This window comes from Brachyhypopomus gauderio, chromosome 8, assembly GCF_052324685.1.
Source record: "Brachyhypopomus gauderio isolate BG-103 chromosome 8, BGAUD_0.2, whole genome shotgun sequence".
Lineage (NCBI taxonomy): Eukaryota > Metazoa > Chordata > Actinopteri > Gymnotiformes > Hypopomidae > Brachyhypopomus > Brachyhypopomus gauderio.
The window spans coordinates 5,025,244-5,044,755 of record NC_135218.1 but is presented as its reverse complement, the minus strand read 5'-3'; the positions used below and the strand labels follow the sequence as shown (position 1 = coordinate 5,044,755).

The 19,512-nt window shown below is 48.0% G+C and overlaps 1 protein-coding gene across 2 annotated transcripts in view; it reads left to right on the top strand.

Moving 5' to 3' along the window:
• The window catches only part of slc12a5a (solute carrier family 12 member 5a), a 125,477-nt gene extending 107,010 nt beyond the window's left edge, over positions 1-18,467 (top strand). For both annotated transcript variants that reach the window (XM_077013954.1, XM_077013955.1), the window contains exons 5-26: positions 4,380-4,434; positions 4,834-4,964; positions 6,355-6,602; positions 6,834-7,045; positions 7,777-7,944; positions 8,839-8,937; positions 9,104-9,161; positions 9,568-9,742; positions 9,961-10,079; positions 11,246-11,344; positions 11,618-11,737; positions 12,057-12,161; positions 12,495-12,663; positions 12,815-13,010; positions 13,350-13,519; positions 14,169-14,300; positions 14,589-14,696; positions 15,194-15,319; positions 16,892-17,082; positions 17,487-17,501; positions 17,589-17,722; positions 17,843-18,467. In XM_077013954.1, coding sequence (XP_076870069.1) covers positions 4,380-4,434; positions 4,834-4,964; positions 6,355-6,602; positions 6,834-7,045; positions 7,777-7,944; positions 8,839-8,937; positions 9,104-9,161; positions 9,568-9,742; positions 9,961-10,079; positions 11,246-11,344; positions 11,618-11,737; positions 12,057-12,161; positions 12,495-12,663; positions 12,815-13,010; positions 13,350-13,519; positions 14,169-14,300; positions 14,589-14,696; positions 15,194-15,319; positions 16,892-17,082; positions 17,487-17,501; positions 17,589-17,722; positions 17,843-17,934 — 2,922 coding nt within the window. In that variant the 3' untranslated portion in view covers positions 17,935-18,467. The remainder of the gene's footprint in view (positions 1-4,379; positions 4,435-4,833; positions 4,965-6,354; positions 6,603-6,833; positions 7,046-7,776; positions 7,945-8,838; positions 8,938-9,103; positions 9,162-9,567; positions 9,743-9,960; positions 10,080-11,245; positions 11,345-11,617; positions 11,738-12,056; positions 12,162-12,494; positions 12,664-12,814; positions 13,011-13,349; positions 13,520-14,168; positions 14,301-14,588; positions 14,697-15,193; positions 15,320-16,891; positions 17,083-17,486; positions 17,502-17,588; positions 17,723-17,842) is intronic.
• The last annotated feature ends 1,045 nt before the right edge of the window (positions 18,468-19,512 follow it).

Here is a 19,512-nt window from a genome sequence, read left to right as displayed (position 1 = left end):
CTCAAATATAGCATTTCAGCAACAAATATAGAAGCCAGGTTATGAGCCTATTTTCTGCAGGTTGAAATAAGGAAATGAGCTACTAGGCTGTCCCCTCCTTTAGATGACACTCCACTGGTGCGTTTTTTGGCAAGTGTCTTGAATGCCGTTGTCATGCTGCAACAATGAGACAATACATTGATTTTATCTTCATCAAATGAGTCCTATTAGGCTGAAGAAGTCTCCATGCTGAAATTTGAACGATTTTCCCCTTTGGAAACTAACCCTGGTGTGAGTTATTGATTTGAACCCTGCATAATTAGCCCTCCTCGAGGGGATGTGCCTCTTGGGCTTGGTCGTCTGATCACATGATCGAGCAACAGTTCATTAGGTGATCTTGAGATAAATAAGATGCCAATTAAAGTTTTGTGGGATTTTATCTTTCACAGGTCCTTTTCTTTGACTTGTGATTATTAGTTCCAAATTCTGAAGCACACTTCATTGTTTATACACACCTAGTCAATTAACAGGCTTTTCAACTCTCCGGAGAGTTCAATCCATCAAATACATCTTTATTCTGATCAGGAACTGATCAGTTGCTCATCAATTTCTCATTCTACCCACTGTATTCTACACTGGTGTATCTGTAGCATACTATGTTGCAATTGGTTTCTATGTGAGCGAGTGATTTTGTCACAGTCCATGTGCTTATTAGCGTGTTATTTCTATGTTTTGAGTGTGTGCGTGCGTGTTTACGTGAGTGTGCACCCTATATTTCCCTGTGCCTCTAAAAGATCTAATTTTAACTGTAGCTTTTCAAATCTTTGTATAGCAAACCGACTCACGCACATATCTCTCCTTCTCTCTGTCTCTAGCACTCTCTCTCTCTCTCTCTCTCTCTCTCTCTCTCTCTTCTTCCTCCATCTCTCCGGCATCCAGCTGCGCAGTAACCGCTCTGTCGTTCCCCCGCCTCTCTTCACGTATACTCTGACTGAATGAGACGTACTCCGCCACCGTCGAAGTCCCACATTAATTACTTTCAATCTTCCTTTCGAGACACGACAATACGATCACCGAGAGAAAACATTTAGAAGCTCCTCTTTCGCTCCATCGGAATATCCCCTCTCTTGTGCGGTGGCAAAGCCAGTCGTTTGAGTTCCACCGTACATTTGATCTTATGACTCGTTGCAGCTACCTGGGGGCTTTCTGCAGCATATCCTACGTGGACTGAGCATTCAGTGGGCATCTGAATCCTTTCAGACCACCACACCTGCTGAAAGCCTCTAGCAGGCTTCCTGACGGCCAGCACGCTAAGCGTGCAGCGATCCGCAGGGCCTCCGCACACACGTTCGGGTGGGACCAGCGTTCACTATTCTCTCTATCTCTTCACAAGAATTACAAACCAAATGTAAGTAAAATGACATGCAACTAGGAGATAGCTGGAGTCCTAGTCAGGAAGGCATTTTCTTGGCAAATGCAGTTTCACAGGTCTTTATTCTGAGCAGTGCAGTGTTTATTTGGTAACTATTCATTTAAGCAAGGCAGTTTGTGTCCGGATGTTCCCATTTTAACCCTGTGGTGAAGCGGAAGAACCCTCCACATAACGCCAACTGATTCTTACGCAGCAGCATAAGGCAAATGAGCCAGAACACATTCTGATATACATATAAATGTACGAGTCTAGTGCACAGTCAGTGCTGGAAAAACTGATTAGTCAAAAAGGAGTGCAGTTGGTTGGAAGAATTGAACCACATCTATTAAAGAACTGGCATATAAATAATTAAAACTGTCAGGAAATTACTGAGAGCAGTTTGTAACAAAACCAGAGAGAGAAAAAAAAAACAATTAAATAAAACACCTGGGCGATCGATTGTTGCCAGGGATGATTGATTTTTCCCTCGTGCCTCTGATTACCCCAAGGACTCGGCGAAGAATGCATTTTGTTGGGCTTTAAGAGGCTGTTTAAGAGTCTTACTGTGTTCTTTGGGCTCTGTTCTCTAGATACATGGCGCCAACTGCCGAGATCAAGGCCTGCATAAAATGGCTTGTTCCCAGGAGAGGCCCGGCGTGGCCAGCTTCAGTAATGTGTGTTTTAGGTGTATCGAAAGTGCTTGTGCCCCCCTCTCTCTCTCTCTCTCTCTCTCTCTCTCTCTCTCTCTCTCACTCTCACTCGCTCTGTCTGTCTCTCTCCATCTGTCATCCTCTGCTCACTGTCATGTCTTCCTTGCATTTCAGGTGAATTTGACAACTTTGTTATACAGCCCCTGTCTGTCTGTCGGTCTGTCTGTCTGTCTGTCTGTCTGTGTGCACACTTATTTGTTAACCTGAAGGTTCTGATGACGTCGCTCCATCCCTTCTGGTTTCAGAACTGTCCACTTAGTGTACATATATAATGCAGTACATCTAATCGGGTCTTTGTATGAGTATGCGGGTCTGCACGAGTCGGTGTGCGCGGGGGACGTTTTTGCATCAGGAGCAGCAAAACCCTGTTTGCATCATCTGGAAGGCAGCAGCACGCGGCCGGACAGCTGGAACCCACTTTTATCATAGCGTGTCTCTCATAGCAACAGATGGAATGGAAGTGAGTCCACTGTTCCTTTTATAGACAGCAGAGGGAAATATCATCCTGTCAGGAGAGACAGCGTCTTACTTGAAACAGTATTAATGGAACAAACACGTACTGGACACCAGAAAAGAAAACACAACCCTCGCCCCGTTCTCTCACACACAAAACACAATTCTCAACAGAATATCTGTGGAAACGGAAGAGACCTCGCTGAAGGATCGGATGCTTTTAAAGGAGTAACAGCAAACATTCAGTCCCAACGTGCAAAGCTTCCGTTTCCTACCAACGCTGTGTAATGACGAGATGATCTGTTTAACATCTACACGCGACAGACACTTGGCGCGTACTCCGGGCTCGGGTAGAGCTTTTAACTTTTTTTTTTTTGTCTCATTTGTCTAACCGCTTCTTTTTCCAATTATAGAGCAAAAGGGAGCCTCCGTTGTCTCTGTAGCCTTTGGCTTGGCGTCGTCGCTAGACTGAATTCTGTTTCTGATGTGAGGCGCGGGGCGTAAACATGCATTCACCCCACAGCCAAATCTGCCTGATGCTTGGTTGCTAAGTAACAGCCAAGAAGCACACACCTTGAATTAGAGGAGCAAGAGCCGCGGTGTGTGTGTGTGTGTGTGTGTGTGTGTGTGTGTGTGTGCGTGTGCGTGTGTGTGTGGATAGTTTGTTGTATGGAGGCTACATGGCCGCCGTTGCGTGCTCCTCTGTGAACGTTGTGTGGGCAGACAGAGCAGAAGCTCTCAGCTCTGCCGACCGCGGAGTTTTCCGGAAGCGTGTTTTCTGCAGGAACCCTTGGTGTAGCCTGGCGGATGTTTCTTACCTGAGTAAGACGTTCTGTGCAGTCGCTGCCTGTTCCTGTTCTTGAGCGAAAATCATCTAATGCAGCTGCTGCAAAACGATTGGCTCTCGGCTGGGGACAGATGGCATGATGGGCGGGTTTTAGGAGCCAGCTGCTAGAAGCACATTAGCCAATCACAGGCTGTATTTGTCATGTCACCGGCTTATGGGCCATGATGTTAAGTCTGAGGATTTAGTGCTTTATAGTGTGTGTTTATGTGCGAGAGTGTGGCATTAAGCGTAATAAAGTGGACCCTCGCCTGGGTCCTGACTCAAGCTTCATCAGATAAAACACTTAAACAATGAGTGTCTTATCAGAGCTCCTCAGAGAGAGGCCTGGCCCCATTACGCTTAATTACAGGTTAATATATCATGCACTAGTCACTTCACACAACACACAACTGACCGTAGGTAGCCCCCCCCCCCCCCCCGCACGCACACACACACACACACTTCTCTGAGCATGTGCGGGGAGGGTGGTGTCACTCAGATGCCACTCCGTCCTTCTTCTCAGAAAGCACCTTCAAAGCTCCGCACGTTTGCACCCGTCGCTTTATGGCCGACGGCGGAGTCCGTTCCCTGCAACCCCACCTTCACCATCTTTAGCTGTCGAGGTGAAATGTACGTTGTGGATCCACACGGAGCCTCGGTGAGCGTCGGCTGACTCCACGAGCGCTGTTATTTTAGCTAGCACTGTGTCATAGCCTGTGGGACCTCAAGTGCGTGTAGGTATTTTAAATGACCTTATCTACATACCTCTACACCGCCTGTGCTGAGACACCTTTGAGATACCTGAAAACCTCTTCACACCTTCAACCGTGGCCACTGCTGTGGTATAGACATGCTGATCCTTGACTTTGAACTTTTATATAAACTATTAAGGCTTTATTTCCTGCACCACACTGATGTATAACGAAAGGCCTCAAAGTGAAGCATATGTGTGTCAACCATATGTGATGTGTATGTCTGCTTTCTCATTTTATTTACCCAGACCATGCTGACTGCAATCTCGATGAGTGCCATCGCCACCAATGGAGTAGTACCAGGTAACTCCACTACACCGTCTAAAGCAGCAAACCTGGGCAGCATTACATCTTTGTGATGTCCAGACATCAATACCCTTAAACCTATATTTATGCATCCGTGATCCTATCATTGTGCCCTATGCTAATTACAGCCTCAACCTCACCTTCTTATTGGAGGAGAGCAAGAGTGGGGGACAAATTGCTGGCTTGGGCTCCTGCTCTTTGTCAGTCAGCAACAGGCTGCTATTATTCCCCTGGCGCTTATGTCCATGCTGTGAATTAACCCTCATTCGATCTATACAAAGGAAATTAGAGGTGTAATTATGGGCTATGCCACAGTCACAGGGTCACTTGTAGTGACCTCACCTTGTGTGTGTGTGCGTGCGTGTACGCGTGTGTGTGTGATTTCTTTTTTCACAGCTGGAGGCTCTTACTACATGATCTCTCGCTCTCTTGGTCCTGAGTTTGGCGGTGCTGTGGGGATCTGTTTCTACCTGGGAACTACGTTTGCGGGGGCCATGTACATCCTGGGCTGTATCGAGATCCTTCTGGTAAGAGCCACTAGTGAGCGTGACTCGCACCGTTATCACTGGAGTCTTGTGTCTTCCCTTCTCTTACTTTTGCCTTCTTCCCCCATATATCCCTCTATTTTATTCCCTCTCTCATCTCTCTCCTTCACTCTGGCGTCCACTCGCTTCTCCCCTTCCTACCTCACTGCTCACCTCAATTCTCTCATTCTTCCATGTTTTTTCTCCATTTTCTCGCTCATGTGATGATTTCTGTCTCTCGTTCTCTCTCCCTCTCGTTCTCAATCTCTCTCATTCTCTGTTCCTCTCATTCTCACTCTTTCTCATTCTCTCATTCTCTCTCCCTCTCATTCTCACTCTTTCTCATTCTCATTCTCTCTCCCTCTCATTCTCACTGTCTCTCCTTCTCTCCCCTCTCATTCTCTCTCCCTCTCATTCTCTCTGTCTCTCATTCTCTCTCATTCCTTTCATGAAAGAGTAATTATGTGGATAGTGCATTAGTGAATGGAAAGGTGACGAATGTTAGGATGTCAAGGCTTTCTCTAAACTTTCTCAACCACAGTTTTACACACACACACACACACACACCCCCCCCCACACACACACACACACACACACACACATACAGACACCCACACACACACATTCACAATGAACAGGTCTATCTGGCTTTTTTCTGCCATCTGAATTAGATGGCCTAACCACCAATGTCAAATGGGAGTCTCTCACAGTGCTGGCTCAGTTAGGGGTCTTTTGTTAGGGGTCTTTTGCTGCTGGATTCCTGAAGGAGTTTTTTTTTCCAAAGATGGCTAGTTACAAGAGTCCAGTGCTGTTCTGAGATACTTAAACTGTTACCCTGGGAGACACGATATGATGAATAGGTCACCATGACAACTAGCTGGCCAGACGTGCATACTTGAGTGTGTGTGCGTGGACATTTATTATTCAAATAAGCTTATTCTTCTCCCACCACTTCATTTCCATCAAAGTTGGAGTTAAAGAACAAATGAATTAAACCAAACACACTGTTCAAGGCTTAGTGCCATAAAATGTGCACAGCTAAATTTAGAAGGAGGCCTTAAAGTACAATATGTGACTGTTTAGATATATTAAAAGTGTTTCAGAAAAGCATCCAATATGGCTTAATGGTAAGTCATTAGGACCTTTAATTCCATGCTTGGTTGGTTCAATTAGCACCAATGGGACACAACTAAATAGGATTCCATGCAGGTCATTCGTCAGTGAAGAATCACCAGGATTACAGTCTCGTTGTCTCCCTCTTAACATGTTTCTCAAGAACTCTTCCCTCTTCTTTCTATTCTTGACTGCGCTATTCACTGGGCTATTCTTGACAGTCACGTTTATTGTATTAGTTGTATTTACTCTGAAAGTCCTCTCTCTGTCTCTCCCTAAGATCTACATCGTGCCGCAGGCCGCCATCTTTAAGATGGAGGGCTTGGAGGGGCCGGAGGCGGAGGCCGCCATGCTGAATAACATGCGAGTCTATGGCACTTTGGTACTCACCTTCATGGCGGTGGTGGTGTTCGTCGGTGTGAAGTACGTCAACAAGCTGGCGCTGGTGTTCCTGGCCTGTGTCATCTGCTCCATCCTGGCTGTCTATGCCGGCGTCATCAAGACCGCCATCGAGCCCCCCGTGTTCCCGTAAGCACCTGGCCGTGGTGGGGGGGGGGGCTGGCTAATGTCTTAGCTCTCATCTCTTATATATTGTCTCTTTCATGCAGCACATGCAGCTCTTAATGTTAGTACTGACTGGGTTGAGGTGTGAACTGGTGGGGTATAGTAGGAAGAAAGTGGGGATTTGAGGCATAAACGAAGCCATCACAGTCACGGTGCCTCTGTTTGTGAAATCCTCTGTGTTGATCTTGCCCACAGGGTGTGTGTTCTGGGGAACCGGACTCTGGTGTGGAAGGCGTTTGATGTTTGTGCCAAGGTGATCGAGCAGGACAATGTCACAGTCACCACCAAACTCTGGAGGCTCTTCTGTGACTCGGAGCTCCTCAACGCTACCTGTGACAGCTACTTTGCCAACAACAACGTGACAGAGATGTCAGGCATTCCTGGAGTCACCAGCGGCGTTCTGAAAGGTGCAAACACACACACACACACACACACAAACAAACCTTTAGAGAAGAATTTAATTCACTACGGCATAAGATGTGCCCCATGCTACTTGTATCGGTAAATACCAGATGTGGGGAATTCAAGTCACATGTCTTGACCAAAGTCAGACTTGAGTTGCAAAGTACTTGAGGCTTATTTGAGGCTAACACTGATGAAAGACTTGACCCGACTTATACTTGAGATTTGATGTTAACTTGGTTCAGATGTTGAAAGGAAGTGACTTTATATATTATATTATTATTATTATTATTATTATTATTATTATTATTATCATGAGCAGGAATATAAATAAGTACACTTAAAATTCTTAATGCGTCTGGCCTATCTCAGTCTTTTTTCCCTTGTCATGTCATAAAACCAGCATTCTGTTATCAAGCCATCCAAATTACCCCTCTTATTTCTGATTGGTTGAAATTATTGCACATTATAATGTAATGCTGTAGCAACAATTTGTTTTCTCAAAAATAATAATTCTGCACATGTGAGAATCGATATCTACACCAGCGTTGCCTTCGTGAGGCATTTGTGCCTTTACGTCTCTATACAGCAACGACCTTTATGCAAAAACGTTTTTTTGTTCATGCAAAATGAGACGTAAAGGTTAAGACCCGAGACCTCTAGTTTGTACATCATCATTCTGAGCAAGTCTTCTTTCTTCTTCTTTCTTCTCTTCCACCATTCCTGCTTCCATCAGAGAATCTATTTGGGAATTATCTGGAGAAGGGGAGTTTTCTGGAGAAGGTGGGCTACGTCTCTGTGGAGGAGCCAGACTCCGTGCCTACCAACACCAACCGCTACGTACTGGCAGACATCACCTCCTTCTTCACGCTGCTGGTTGGCATCTACTTTCCCTCCGTCACAGGTCAGTTCCATGACTGCTGCAGACGCTACAAACGCATCGCGGAGCCCTGGATCTTAAAGGGACACGTCACGCAGACTAATGCAGCCAACGAGATCTGGTTATGGGTTCATTTGCATGCAGATTAATTGCATTAATGTTATTACTGGTGATGTCAGTTTTTTTTATGGTAAAATGTCCCTGTGGGCATCAGAGATTCAAATGCAGCTGTATGAAATGATGTCTTTAGCAGGCGAACACAAGTGCGCCATAGGAAGGATGTAAATGTGATTTGATGACGCTAATGAGATGAAATCGAACATTAGCATGCACTGACCACAATTAAAGAAAACCAACAAAACACAGGAATGGTTGACAGTCAATCATGCAAAAACGAGGTTTACGAAGGGATCGTGTAACAGCGTAACGATACTCAGGTGACACAGCCAATAAGGCTCAACATGCCACCTGTGTGAGGCGTGACACAATCAAAACGCTTAACGCACGTAACAGAAATACACCCTGAAAAAAGCAGGACTTAAAGAAAATCCCACGTGGATTGGGCTTGCCATCCAGACACGCTTTAGAAGTGGAGGCCTGTTCCAACATCCCTCTCTCTCTCTCTACTACACTAATCTAGGGCTCTAATCTAGGGCACTAATCTTTAACTAGTGCAGTATGGTTTTTATGGTTTTGTTCATTATTTTGTTTGTTTTTTTGCAACTAAACTTCAAAAAGTTCACACTAATAGATTGTAGATGATAATGGACGATCTGAACAAGCCAAAAAAGAATCTAAAGCTGGAGGTAACTCTGATGTTTGCATTGTGCTGGTTTTGTGCGTGCGTGCGTGCGTGCGTGCGTGCGTGCGTGCGTGCGTGCGTGCGTGCGTGCGTGCGTGCGTGCGTGCGTGTGACAGGCATCATGGCAGGCTCAAACCGCTCTGGTGATCTGCGGGACGCTCAGAAGTCCATCCCCATTGGCACCATCATGGCCATCAGCACCACGTCTTTCATCTGTATCCTTCTACATGGCTCCACACACACGCTCAGTTGCCCGGTGACCAGTAGCCTGAAGCCCATATAAGTGGCGATTACGATGTATAAATACTGACCTCGGGTCAGCTTTCTCTGTGGCGTGTGATGAAGACTAGTTGGTCTTCTTTCTTTAACTCTGCCACTCAGACATGTCCAGTGTGCTACTGTTTGGATCCTGCATTGAGGGGACCGTGTTGAGGGACAAGTATGATTCCTCTGCCTCTCAACACCTTTACTTTTCTAATTCTCAGTTTTCTCTGCATTCTTAAAGTGAGAATGGCATTTGTAACATTTGTGCCAAGTTTGTGATGATTTTCTCTCACACAGATCATGTGATAATTGAATGTTTGATCATTGATATCAGTAATAATGATAATGGTAATTGAATAATTGAATGTAATCCAGGTTCGTGTTTGTTTGTGTGTGTGTGTGTGTGTGTGTGTGTGTGTGTGTGTGTGTGTGTGTGTGTGTGTGTGTGTGTGTGTGTGTGTGTGTGTGTGCTTGTATGTGTGTGTGTGTGTGTGTCTGTATGTGTGTGTGTGTGTGTGTGTGTGTGTGTGTGTGTGTGTGTGTGTGTGTGTGTGTGTGTGTGTGTGTGTGTGTGTGGGCAGGTTTGGTGAGGCTGTCAGGGGTAATCTGGTTATAGGGACGCTGGCATGGCCGTCTCCCTGGGTCATCGTCTTTGGCTCCTTCTTCTCCACCTGTGGGGCAGGACTTCAGAGTCTGACGGGCGCCCCACGTCTTCTACAGGCCATCGCCAGGGACGGGATAGTGCCATTCCTCAGAGTGAGCATAAAACACACACACACAAACACACACACACACACAGCCACAAGCACAAGCAGCACTCAGTCACAGTATTCCTTCTTTTATTAATGCTGTGGTGTGTGTGTGGTGTGTGTGTGTGTGTGTGTGTGTGTGTGTGTGTGTGTGTGTGTGTGTGTGTGTGTGTGTGTGTGTGTGTGTGTGTGTGTGTGTGTGTCGCGTGTGTGTGTGTGTAACAGGTATTCGGCCATGGTAAAGCTAACGGGGAGCCCACGTGGGCCCTGCTCCTGACCGCTACTATTTGCGAGAGTGGAATCCTCATTGCCTCGCTGGACTCGGTGGCCCCCATCCTCTCCATGTAAACCCCTGTCGGCTTGAGCACCTCAGGGCAGCAGCACTGCTTCTGCACCTCCACCCTTTCAACACCTCCTCCCTTTCAACACCTCCAGCCTTTCAACACCTCCAACCCTTTCTACACCTCCACCCTTTCAACACCTCCAACCCTTTCAACACCTCCACCCTTTCAACACCTCCAGCCTTTCAACACCTCCAACCCTTTCAACACCTCCACCCTTTCAACACCTCCAGCCTTTCAACACCTCCAACCCTTTCTACACCTCCACCCTTTCAACACCTCCAACCCTTTCAACACCTCCACCCTTTCAACACCTCCAGCCTTTCAACACCTCCAACCCTTTCAACACCTCCTCCCTTTCAACACATCCTCCCTTTCAACACCTCCAACCCTTTCAACACCTCCACCCTTTCAACACCTCCAACCCTTTCAACACCTCCAACCCTTTCAACACCTCCTCCCTTTCAACACCTCCAACCCTTTCAACACCTCCACCCTTTCAACACCTCCACCCTTTCAACACCTCCAACCCTTTCAACACCTCCACCCTTTCAACACCTCCACCCTTTCAACACCTCCAACCCTTTCAACACCTCCAGCCTTTCAACACCTCCAACCCTTTCAACACCTCCACCCTTTCAACACCTCCTCCCTTTCAACACCTCCACCCTTTCAACACCTCCACCCTTTCAACACCTCCAACCCTTTCAACACCTCCACCCTTTCAACACCTCCAACCCTTTCAACACCTCCACCCTTTCAACACCTCCAACCCTTTTAACACCTCCAACCCTTTCAACACCTCCACCCTTTCAACACCTCCAACCCTTTCAACACCTCCAACCCTTTCAACACCTCCAACCCTTCCAACACCTCCACCCTTTCAACACCTCCAACCCTTTCAACACCTCCAACCCTTTCAACACCTCCTCCCTTTCAACACCTCCTCCCTTCCAATACCTCCACCCTTTCAACACCTCCACCCTTTCAACACCTCCAACCCTTTCAACACCTCCATCCTTTCAACACCTCCAACCCTTTCAACACCTCCAACCCTTTCAACACCTCCACCCTTTCAACACCTCCAACCCTTTCAACACCTCCTCCCTTTCAACACCTCCACCCTTTCAACACCTCCGACCCTTTCAACACCTCCTCCCTTCTGACAGGTTTTTCCTGATGTGCTACATGTTCGTCAACCTGGCCTGTGCCTTACAAACCCTGCTACGCACCCCCAACTGGAGACCCCGCTTTAAGTTCTACCACTGGTATGAATAGCAGACACACACACATACACACACACACAGAGAATTCTGAGCGACGGGATTGGCTGGAGATGAGACGGATCCACTCGCCTCCCCACAATTCCAGAGGACAAACCAATCAACCCACACATACCTGCAGAACATACCAACTGCAGCTTGTCCAGGCTAGGGTCACTGGCACATTCAGCCTGCTATTAGGGAAACATTGAAAATCCTGTCTCTCTCTCTCTCTCTCTTTTTCTCTTTCTTTCTCTCTCTCTCTCTCTCTCTCCACAGGACTCTGTCGTTCTTGGGCATGAGTCTGTGTCTCTCGCTCATGTTCATCTGCTCTTGGTACTATGCCATCGTTGCTATGGCAATCGCCGGCTGTATCTACAAGTATATCGAGTTCCGGGGGTGAGTGGAGCGTAACCTCGATGGGGAGAGACAGATTGGTTTTTTGGCATTTAATGCTTCAGGGGTTCTGCTCTCTGTCTAATCCTCCCAGCCAGGGAGAGGCGGAGCTCAGTCCGGGATTGGGTTTATTTAGTGTCTTTCCTTTTAAACTCGTTGCGAGCCATGCTGCGTGGATGACCTAAGCCCGGGGGATTGAGATAGCGAGGAGAAACAGGGGGGGGCGGGACTCGGCCGGAGGATAACGGCCTCGCCGCTTTAGGGTGACTTCCCACTGACTCGTCCCGGGGGTGGGGGGTGGGGGGTTCTGCTCTGCTGACAGGGCGGAGAAGGAGTGGGGTGATGGAATACGTGGCCTGTCCCTCAGCGCCGCCCGCTACGCCCTGATGAGGCTGGAGGAGGGGCCGCCTCACACCAAGAACTGGAGGTGAGCGTGGCACACGCGGCACACGCGCCCTCACGCACGTGCGCGCCAGGTCGCGGGCCAGACCGGACCAGACCGGAGCCGTCTGAGAACATTTAATATGTCACGAGGACAAGGATCACTCTGTGCACTTCACGCTTCCTGTTTTTAGCCAAACGGCTTGAGGCTAAACTGCCCGACATTCTAAATTAGTCATAGAAAGACAAAAATACACGCGAATATTATTTATGTCCTTTCACTACCATCCCTGCACCTCTCCCTCTTTCTCATTCCTCTCTCTCTCTCTCTCTCTCTCTCTCTCTCTCTCTCTCTCTCTCTCTCTCTCTGTCTCTCCAGGCCCCAAATCCTGGTGCTGGTCAGTGTGGATTCAGAACAGAATGTTGAGCAGCCCCGCCTCCTCTCTCTGACCAGTCAGTTAAAGGCAGGGAAGGGTCTCACCATAGTGGGCACTGCCCTGGCCGGCACCTTCTTGGACAACCACCCTCAGGCCCAGCAGGCCGAGCAGGTAGCACACACACACACACACACACACTATTACACATATGAAGACCAGACGCTCTTACGTGGACACAATCCCCGTTCGTGAGTTTCACTGGAGAATGTGAACGAACGTCAAAATCACAAGGAGCGATTCATTCCCTTCTCATCCATCGCAGTCCCTGAAGAAGCTGATGGAGACGGAGAAGGTGAAGGGCTTCTGCCAGGTGGTGGTCTCGTCCAACATCCGCGACGCCACGTCCCACCTGGTACAGGCCAGCGGTCTGGGGGGTCTCCAGCACAACACCGTGCTGGTCAGCTGGCCCCGCAACTGGAAACAGGCGGAGGACCACCAGATGTGGCGGAACTTCATTGGTGAGGCCCTACGCTCCGCCTACGCGCCCCCGCGTCCATCCACGAAACCGCAAAACGACAATTCTGCGTCCAAGCAGGGCGACGATATGTGCAGCGTTTTTATTCTAAACTATTGTAAAACAGAATTATAAATATGTATTTATGGCTTTCGGGCCACGTTTATTTGAAAGTGAGGAAGCGCGTGAGCTTTGCCATGCGTAGAATTTCCTCGGGCGAATAACGCCGCGTCCTTTTTCCGACCTCCGAAAATTCCGAAGTCACGCTTCCGTGCCGAGGCACTCGGTGGGTGTGGAGCGCCCTTTGTGCGAATCACTATGGGATGTTGGCTCCGCCCCTCAGAGCTGGTCCGGGAGACGACGGCGGCCAGCGAGGCGCTGCTCGTGGCCAAGAACACGGCGGCGTTCCCGTCCAACGGCGAGCGCTTCACCGAGGGTCACATCGACGTGTGGTGGATCGTCCACGACGGCGGCATGCTGATGCTCCTCCCCTTCCTGCTGCGACAGCACAAGGTCGGCACGGCGACGCCTGTCCTACCGTAACACCCCCCCCCCTCCCCTAACAGGAAATAGAGGATGACTTCTAGGTAGACAGAGCACGCCTGTGCAATTTATTCAAAGCACCTACTTTGCAGCTGCTGTCACTTTATTACATACCCCTCGTTCGCTGATGCGTGGTTCCACGTGCAGGAGCGTTCTGAGGCCCATCTGGAGCTATTTGACACGCAACCTCTACCCTTTCAGTACCGTCACTTTCTGGTTCATGTGACCACTGCCGACCAGATGTTGTTCAGGTGGTGAGACGTTCTCCTCTCCGCAGTGGCACTGACGTGGTAGCAGGTGTTTTGGGTTGCTATATCAACCAAAGACATCCTGCTTCCAGCAAATGCGTGATGAAGTTTCAGCAACTGATTACTGATGAAGAGGATGGCAGGCACTAATTAGGCAGAACAAACAGATGGCTTATAGACAGGAGCCTACCCGTGTGAGAAGTAAATCAATGTATATAAAGTAGGTGGTGAGTATATATTTAAGAGTTTTCACTCTGTGTGTGTGTGTGTGTGTGTGTGTGTGTGTGTGTGTGTGTGTGTGTGTGTGTGTGTGTGTGTGTGTGTGTGCGTGTGCGCGTGTGCGTGTGCGTGTGTGTGTGTGTTCGTTGAAGGTATGGAGGAAGTGTAAGATGCGCATCTTCACCGTGGCCCAGATGGATGACAACTCCATTCAGATGAAGAAGGATCTGACCACCTTCCTTTACCACCTGCGTATCGATGCTCAGGTGGAGGTGGTGGAGATGGTGAGCCTCTCGTTCCTTCAGGCCGTCCTGTCCTGTCCTGTCCTCGCTGCATGTCGTCTCATTTTAGGACTCATTTTAACTTTCTGGTTGCTGATGACATCTCTCTTTTCTCCTTTCTCTTCTTTTCTCTTCTCATTTCTTCTCTTATTTTTCTCTCATCTTCTCTTCTCCTCTATTTTGTCTCCTTTTCTTGTCACTCCTCTAATTTCTTTTCTCTTTTCTTCTCCTCTATTTTCTTCCTTCTTTTCTCTTCTCTTCTCTTCTCTTCCACTCACCCTTGTTCTTCAGCATGACAGTGATATCTCAGCCTATACTTACGAGAAGACCCTGATGATGGAGCAACGTTCTCAGATCCTCAAACAGATCAACCTTACCAAGACGGAGCGTGAGCGGGAGGCAAGAGCCCAAACACACCCTCAACAACACACACACACACACACACACTCCAGCTGCTGGGATTATCAGCCCAAGCTAAGCAAACTAGCTTTCCAACCATTCTGTGCCTCAGGAGAGGTGTATAAGGAGATTAGTAGTAGCTCATGTGATTCCCGAGTACGCCACAAGTACACCTGAGGTGACGCAGACATCATTTTGTTATTGTTAAGTGGTTTTGCCACCATTTGCATGACCATATTACAGGACATTCAGTCATGAATCCACTCCTAGTTTCCTCTCTAGAGCAGGTCCTTCCGCACCTCACGGTTTAGTGACCCTCCTGCTCGGTCACCTGCTTCAGTGCACAAAGTATATGAGAAGTTAGACTGAATGAAGCAAAGACGTCACTAAGCTGTCCTCTGGCATGGGAATCAGAGCCAGGACTGGGTCAGGAGGGGCGGTTTAGGAAATGGACTGGTTATGTCTTCAGAATCTGAGGTAGGTGTACGTTCCCTCAGATCCAGAGCATCACGGACAGTTCCCGTGGATCGATACGCCGCAAGAACCCCACAGCGGTCACCACGCAGCTGAGCGTGCCTGAGGAGACGGCTTCAGGGAGCAAGGAGGAGAAACCCGAAGAAGAGGTACTACACAGACAGCCAGCTGACCCTGTATCAAATGTTACACGGCTGACCCTGTATCAGACGTTACACGGCTGACCCTGTATCAGACATTACACGGCTGACCCTGTATCAGACGTTACACGGCTGACCCTGTATCAAACGTTACAAAGCTGACACTGTATCAAACGTTACACAGCTGACCCTGTATCAGACGTTACACGGCTGACCCTGTATCAGACGTTACACGGCTGACCCTGTATCAGACGTTACACGGCTGACACTGTATCAGATGTTACACGGCTGACCCTGTATCAGACGTTACACGGCTGACCCTGTATCAAACGTTACACAGCTGACCCTGTATCAGACGTTACACGGCTGACTCTGTATCAAATGTTACACAGCTGACCCTGTATCAAACGTTACACAGCTGACACTGTATCAAACGTTACACAGCTGACCCTGTATCAAACGTTACAAAGCTGACCCTGTATCAGACGTTACATGGCTGACCCTGTATCAAACGTTACATGGCTAACCCTGTATCAAACATTACATAGCTGACCCTGTATCAAATGTTACACGGCTGACCCTGTATCAAACGTTACACAGCTGACCCTGTATCAGACATTACACAGCTGACCCTGTATCAGAAGTTACACGGCTGAACCACATCATACACCCAAATATGAATCTGATCTGTGATCTATGTGGTTTATCATATTCAGCCTACTCATACAGTTACATTTGCCAGTACACCAGTATCTAGTATTATGCTAGTTGGTTTTATATTGGTAAATGTTCAGCTGACTACACTTCTGGTAGAGTTTTGTGACCAGAAACAGAATTAAATTTACATACAGCTATAAATGTAAAACTGCTTACAGCACCAAACTATTGTATTAAAATTTCTGTCAAACATATGTCAAGCACAAACTCATGCCATCAAACAAAAGTGTACCTGTAATGTGACATTTCAGTAATAATTGATAACTGGGTGTGAATTCTGCTTACTAAAGTGCAACCTCAGATACTCTGTGGTCTCGTCTGGTCTCAGAAGAGCCACCAAGTGAATGACAAAGTGATTGTTAGCCTCATTTTTATACAATAAGGGCACAAATAAGAACTACATTAGCCACAAACCTAAGCTATATATGAGTGTTTAGTGGGAATTTTTAATAATTAGAAAGGTTAGAGAGTAGAAAGGTTAAAAAACCCACATGAATTGTATTTCTCATGCCAGGTCCCCAGGGCCCTGTGTGTCCTAATCACTGGGCAGCTCTGGCCACAGGCCCCTGTGTACCCTAATAACTGGGGCAGCTCCTTTTGCTCTTCTCTTACTTTCCTTCTTATTCTCTTCCATTCTCTCTCTCTCTCTCTCTCTCTCACTATTTCTCTCTTTTACTCTCAATCTTTCTCTTTCCCTCTGACTTCAGTATCTCCTCTCTTCATCTTTTGATATGATGGTTCTCTCTTTTCTTCTACTGGAACAACCACTCTACCTCCTCATCTGTCCCTCTTGCTGTTCTGCGTGCATGCCCCGCCCTGGCCCCGCCTCCTATCAGCATATTTGCTGTGTCCTCGCCCCTACAGGAGCAGCTCATCCACGACAAGAGCACGAACCCGCCCACCCCAGCCACGCCCCAGTCACCCGTCGCCGAGGCCGAGACCCCTGGCACGGCGGTCCAGATGTCCTGGACCGAAGCCAAATGTGATGGTGACAAGGCCAAGCCTAAAGTGGTCAGCTTGACCGAAGGCATTAAAGACCTGTTCAGCATGAAACCGTAAGTGCAGACGCCTGCGTCCGTGTCTGAATCGACTTTCCGTTGACGGTTAAGGATGGACAGCAGATCGTCCACTGATCTGCGAAGGGTTCTTAACGGTCTTTTGCTTGGGTGTAAAATGAAACCAGGCACCTGTGTATTTGCTCATCAGAAAATGGCTCCTTGTCCCTCTGTGGGGATCTCTGTTCAAACGAGCACAGGACTCAGTTGCTTTGAGCTGCAGCGCCATCTGCTGCGCAAAATGTTATTACGAAGCATAAATTGGAAACGTGTTGACTTTGGGCTGAGGTCAAGATTTTAATTGGGCAGAGGATTGTGATAAAAAATCTGTGAGGGATTTGAGAACGTTGTGTTCACTGTTGTTTTTTTTCCATGTTTTTGTTTCTTCTTTTGCCATGCTGCAGAGAATGGGAGAATCTGTGAGTATTCAGTCCTGCTTCTCACGTCCGTGCATCTGGTTATGATGGTACATGTGGTCTAACCGTCAGTCGTCCTCCGTTGTTCAGAAACCAGTCCAACGTCAGGCGCATGCACACTGCTCTCAGACTCAATGGTGAGATTGTCAAGAAGTCCCAGGAGGCCAAGCTGGTCCTTCTCAACATGCCTGGACCTCCCAAGAACAGGAACGGTGACGAGAACTGTATCCTCTGCTTTCTCCATCCGTGCATGCATGCGTGATTGTGTCCCTGCAGAGAAAACGTTACTTTTATTGAGCACTGCAACATGACCTGTCTTCTTTAACTGTACACCCCTTTCCCAGACATGGAGTTCCTTGAAGTCTTAACAGAGGGTATCAACCGGGTCCTCCTTGTGCGTGGTGGAGGTCGGGAGGTCATCACTATCTATTCTTGAAAGACCACCCCGCATCAACCCATCCCACCCCAAATACCCCAAACCTTAAACCCTTCCAACCTCACATTCACACACCCAACTCACAAGATGCCCCAAGCAATAGCCCAAGAACCCCAACCGCACCCTAAAACCAAGAGTATTACTCCCACGCCCTCTTCAGACCACCATCAGAAAAGTCCCTTACTGTGATCTGCTAGCCAGTTTTCTTACGTTCTTGGTCTACTCCCAGTCTGTGTTCATTGTGAGCTGGTGACCCACAAGTTCAGCTCCTGAGTTCAGTGCCATGTTTGTTACGAGGGCCAACTAATGATGTCAGGATCTGCTGCATTCCAGAATGTTCCTTCATCCCAGCTCCAGTCACGCTTCTTATTCCCATTAGGAGACATTCAAGAGTAGTTGCAATGGCGCCTGTGCGTCAGGCAATGTGTGTTACCTTTAGGGCCTTATTTACATTTTATTACTTGCGTTTGTTTATGTACAAAAAAAAAAAAAAACAACTTGCCAGGACGACAGCAGCTGCCTACAGAAGATCTGTCGTTCGTTCCATCACTGTGAGGGAGTGATGAGTTTCCTGATAGACTCCTGACAGCTGGGCAGAGGGATCTGAACCCAGTGCAGACGGCTCTCCCATAAGCCTCGTCTGTTGCCAGCGAGGTCGAGCACCGAGGAGAGGGGCTCTCGTCTCGATCGCCTCCTCCGTTTCAGTTCGCCAAGGCCTCGCTTTTTTGGGGGGGGGGGGGACCGAGGTGAAAACAGTTCCAGGCTGCCCTAGGAAACTTGCGTGCCGTTAGGAGAAGTCGGAGTGGGCGGGGTCGTAAGGGGGGGGGCGGGGTTATTGGGGTGGGCGGGGGTTATCAGTGCACTCCCTTTTCTTGGCACAGTTCTGTCGTTTTGTTTGGGCTCCTCTGTAAACGCCTCATTGTTTTTCCATCTCTCGGTCGGACGTGGCTGGCAGGCCTCCGCCGGCTACGACGCATGCCAAAAAACAAAAGCGGGAGGATCTGTGACTTGCTGTCTGAGAGAAGGAGATTCTGGCTAGAGGAGGAGCGGGGAGGGGGGGTGTCCAGCTGGATGTTAGTGGATTAGTGTAAATAATGTACAATCGCTGAGGTACTGACAATTATTGGTGTAGTGTTTTCCCCTTGAATTCACTAACTAAGCCTGGTAAGGAAACGTTCTTACCTCACAGGGTCAGCTCCACAAAAGGGTTTGGGACGGCGTTAGGGTTCTGGTTATGATGTCGGCAAGCGGACCACACTGTACTGAAGCCCCTTTCACAAGCATTCAACCTGCACTGGCAGCCACTGTGCAACAAAGTGATTTAATGAGTCTGTGGATTCATTACATGAATGTGTGTGTGCATGTGTATGTGTGTGTGTCTGTGTGTCTGTGTGTGTGTGTTTCATTTGTGAGTGTGGATTTAACAGGTTTTCCCCCTTTATACAAAAAGAAAAACATGTTTATTACATTTACAGACATCTCTATTTAAAGTATAGTTTTTAAAAAAATTATCAATATAATATTATTTGTGATGGACCACACCAAAATATGATTGTAAATGTTACACAGCTATATATT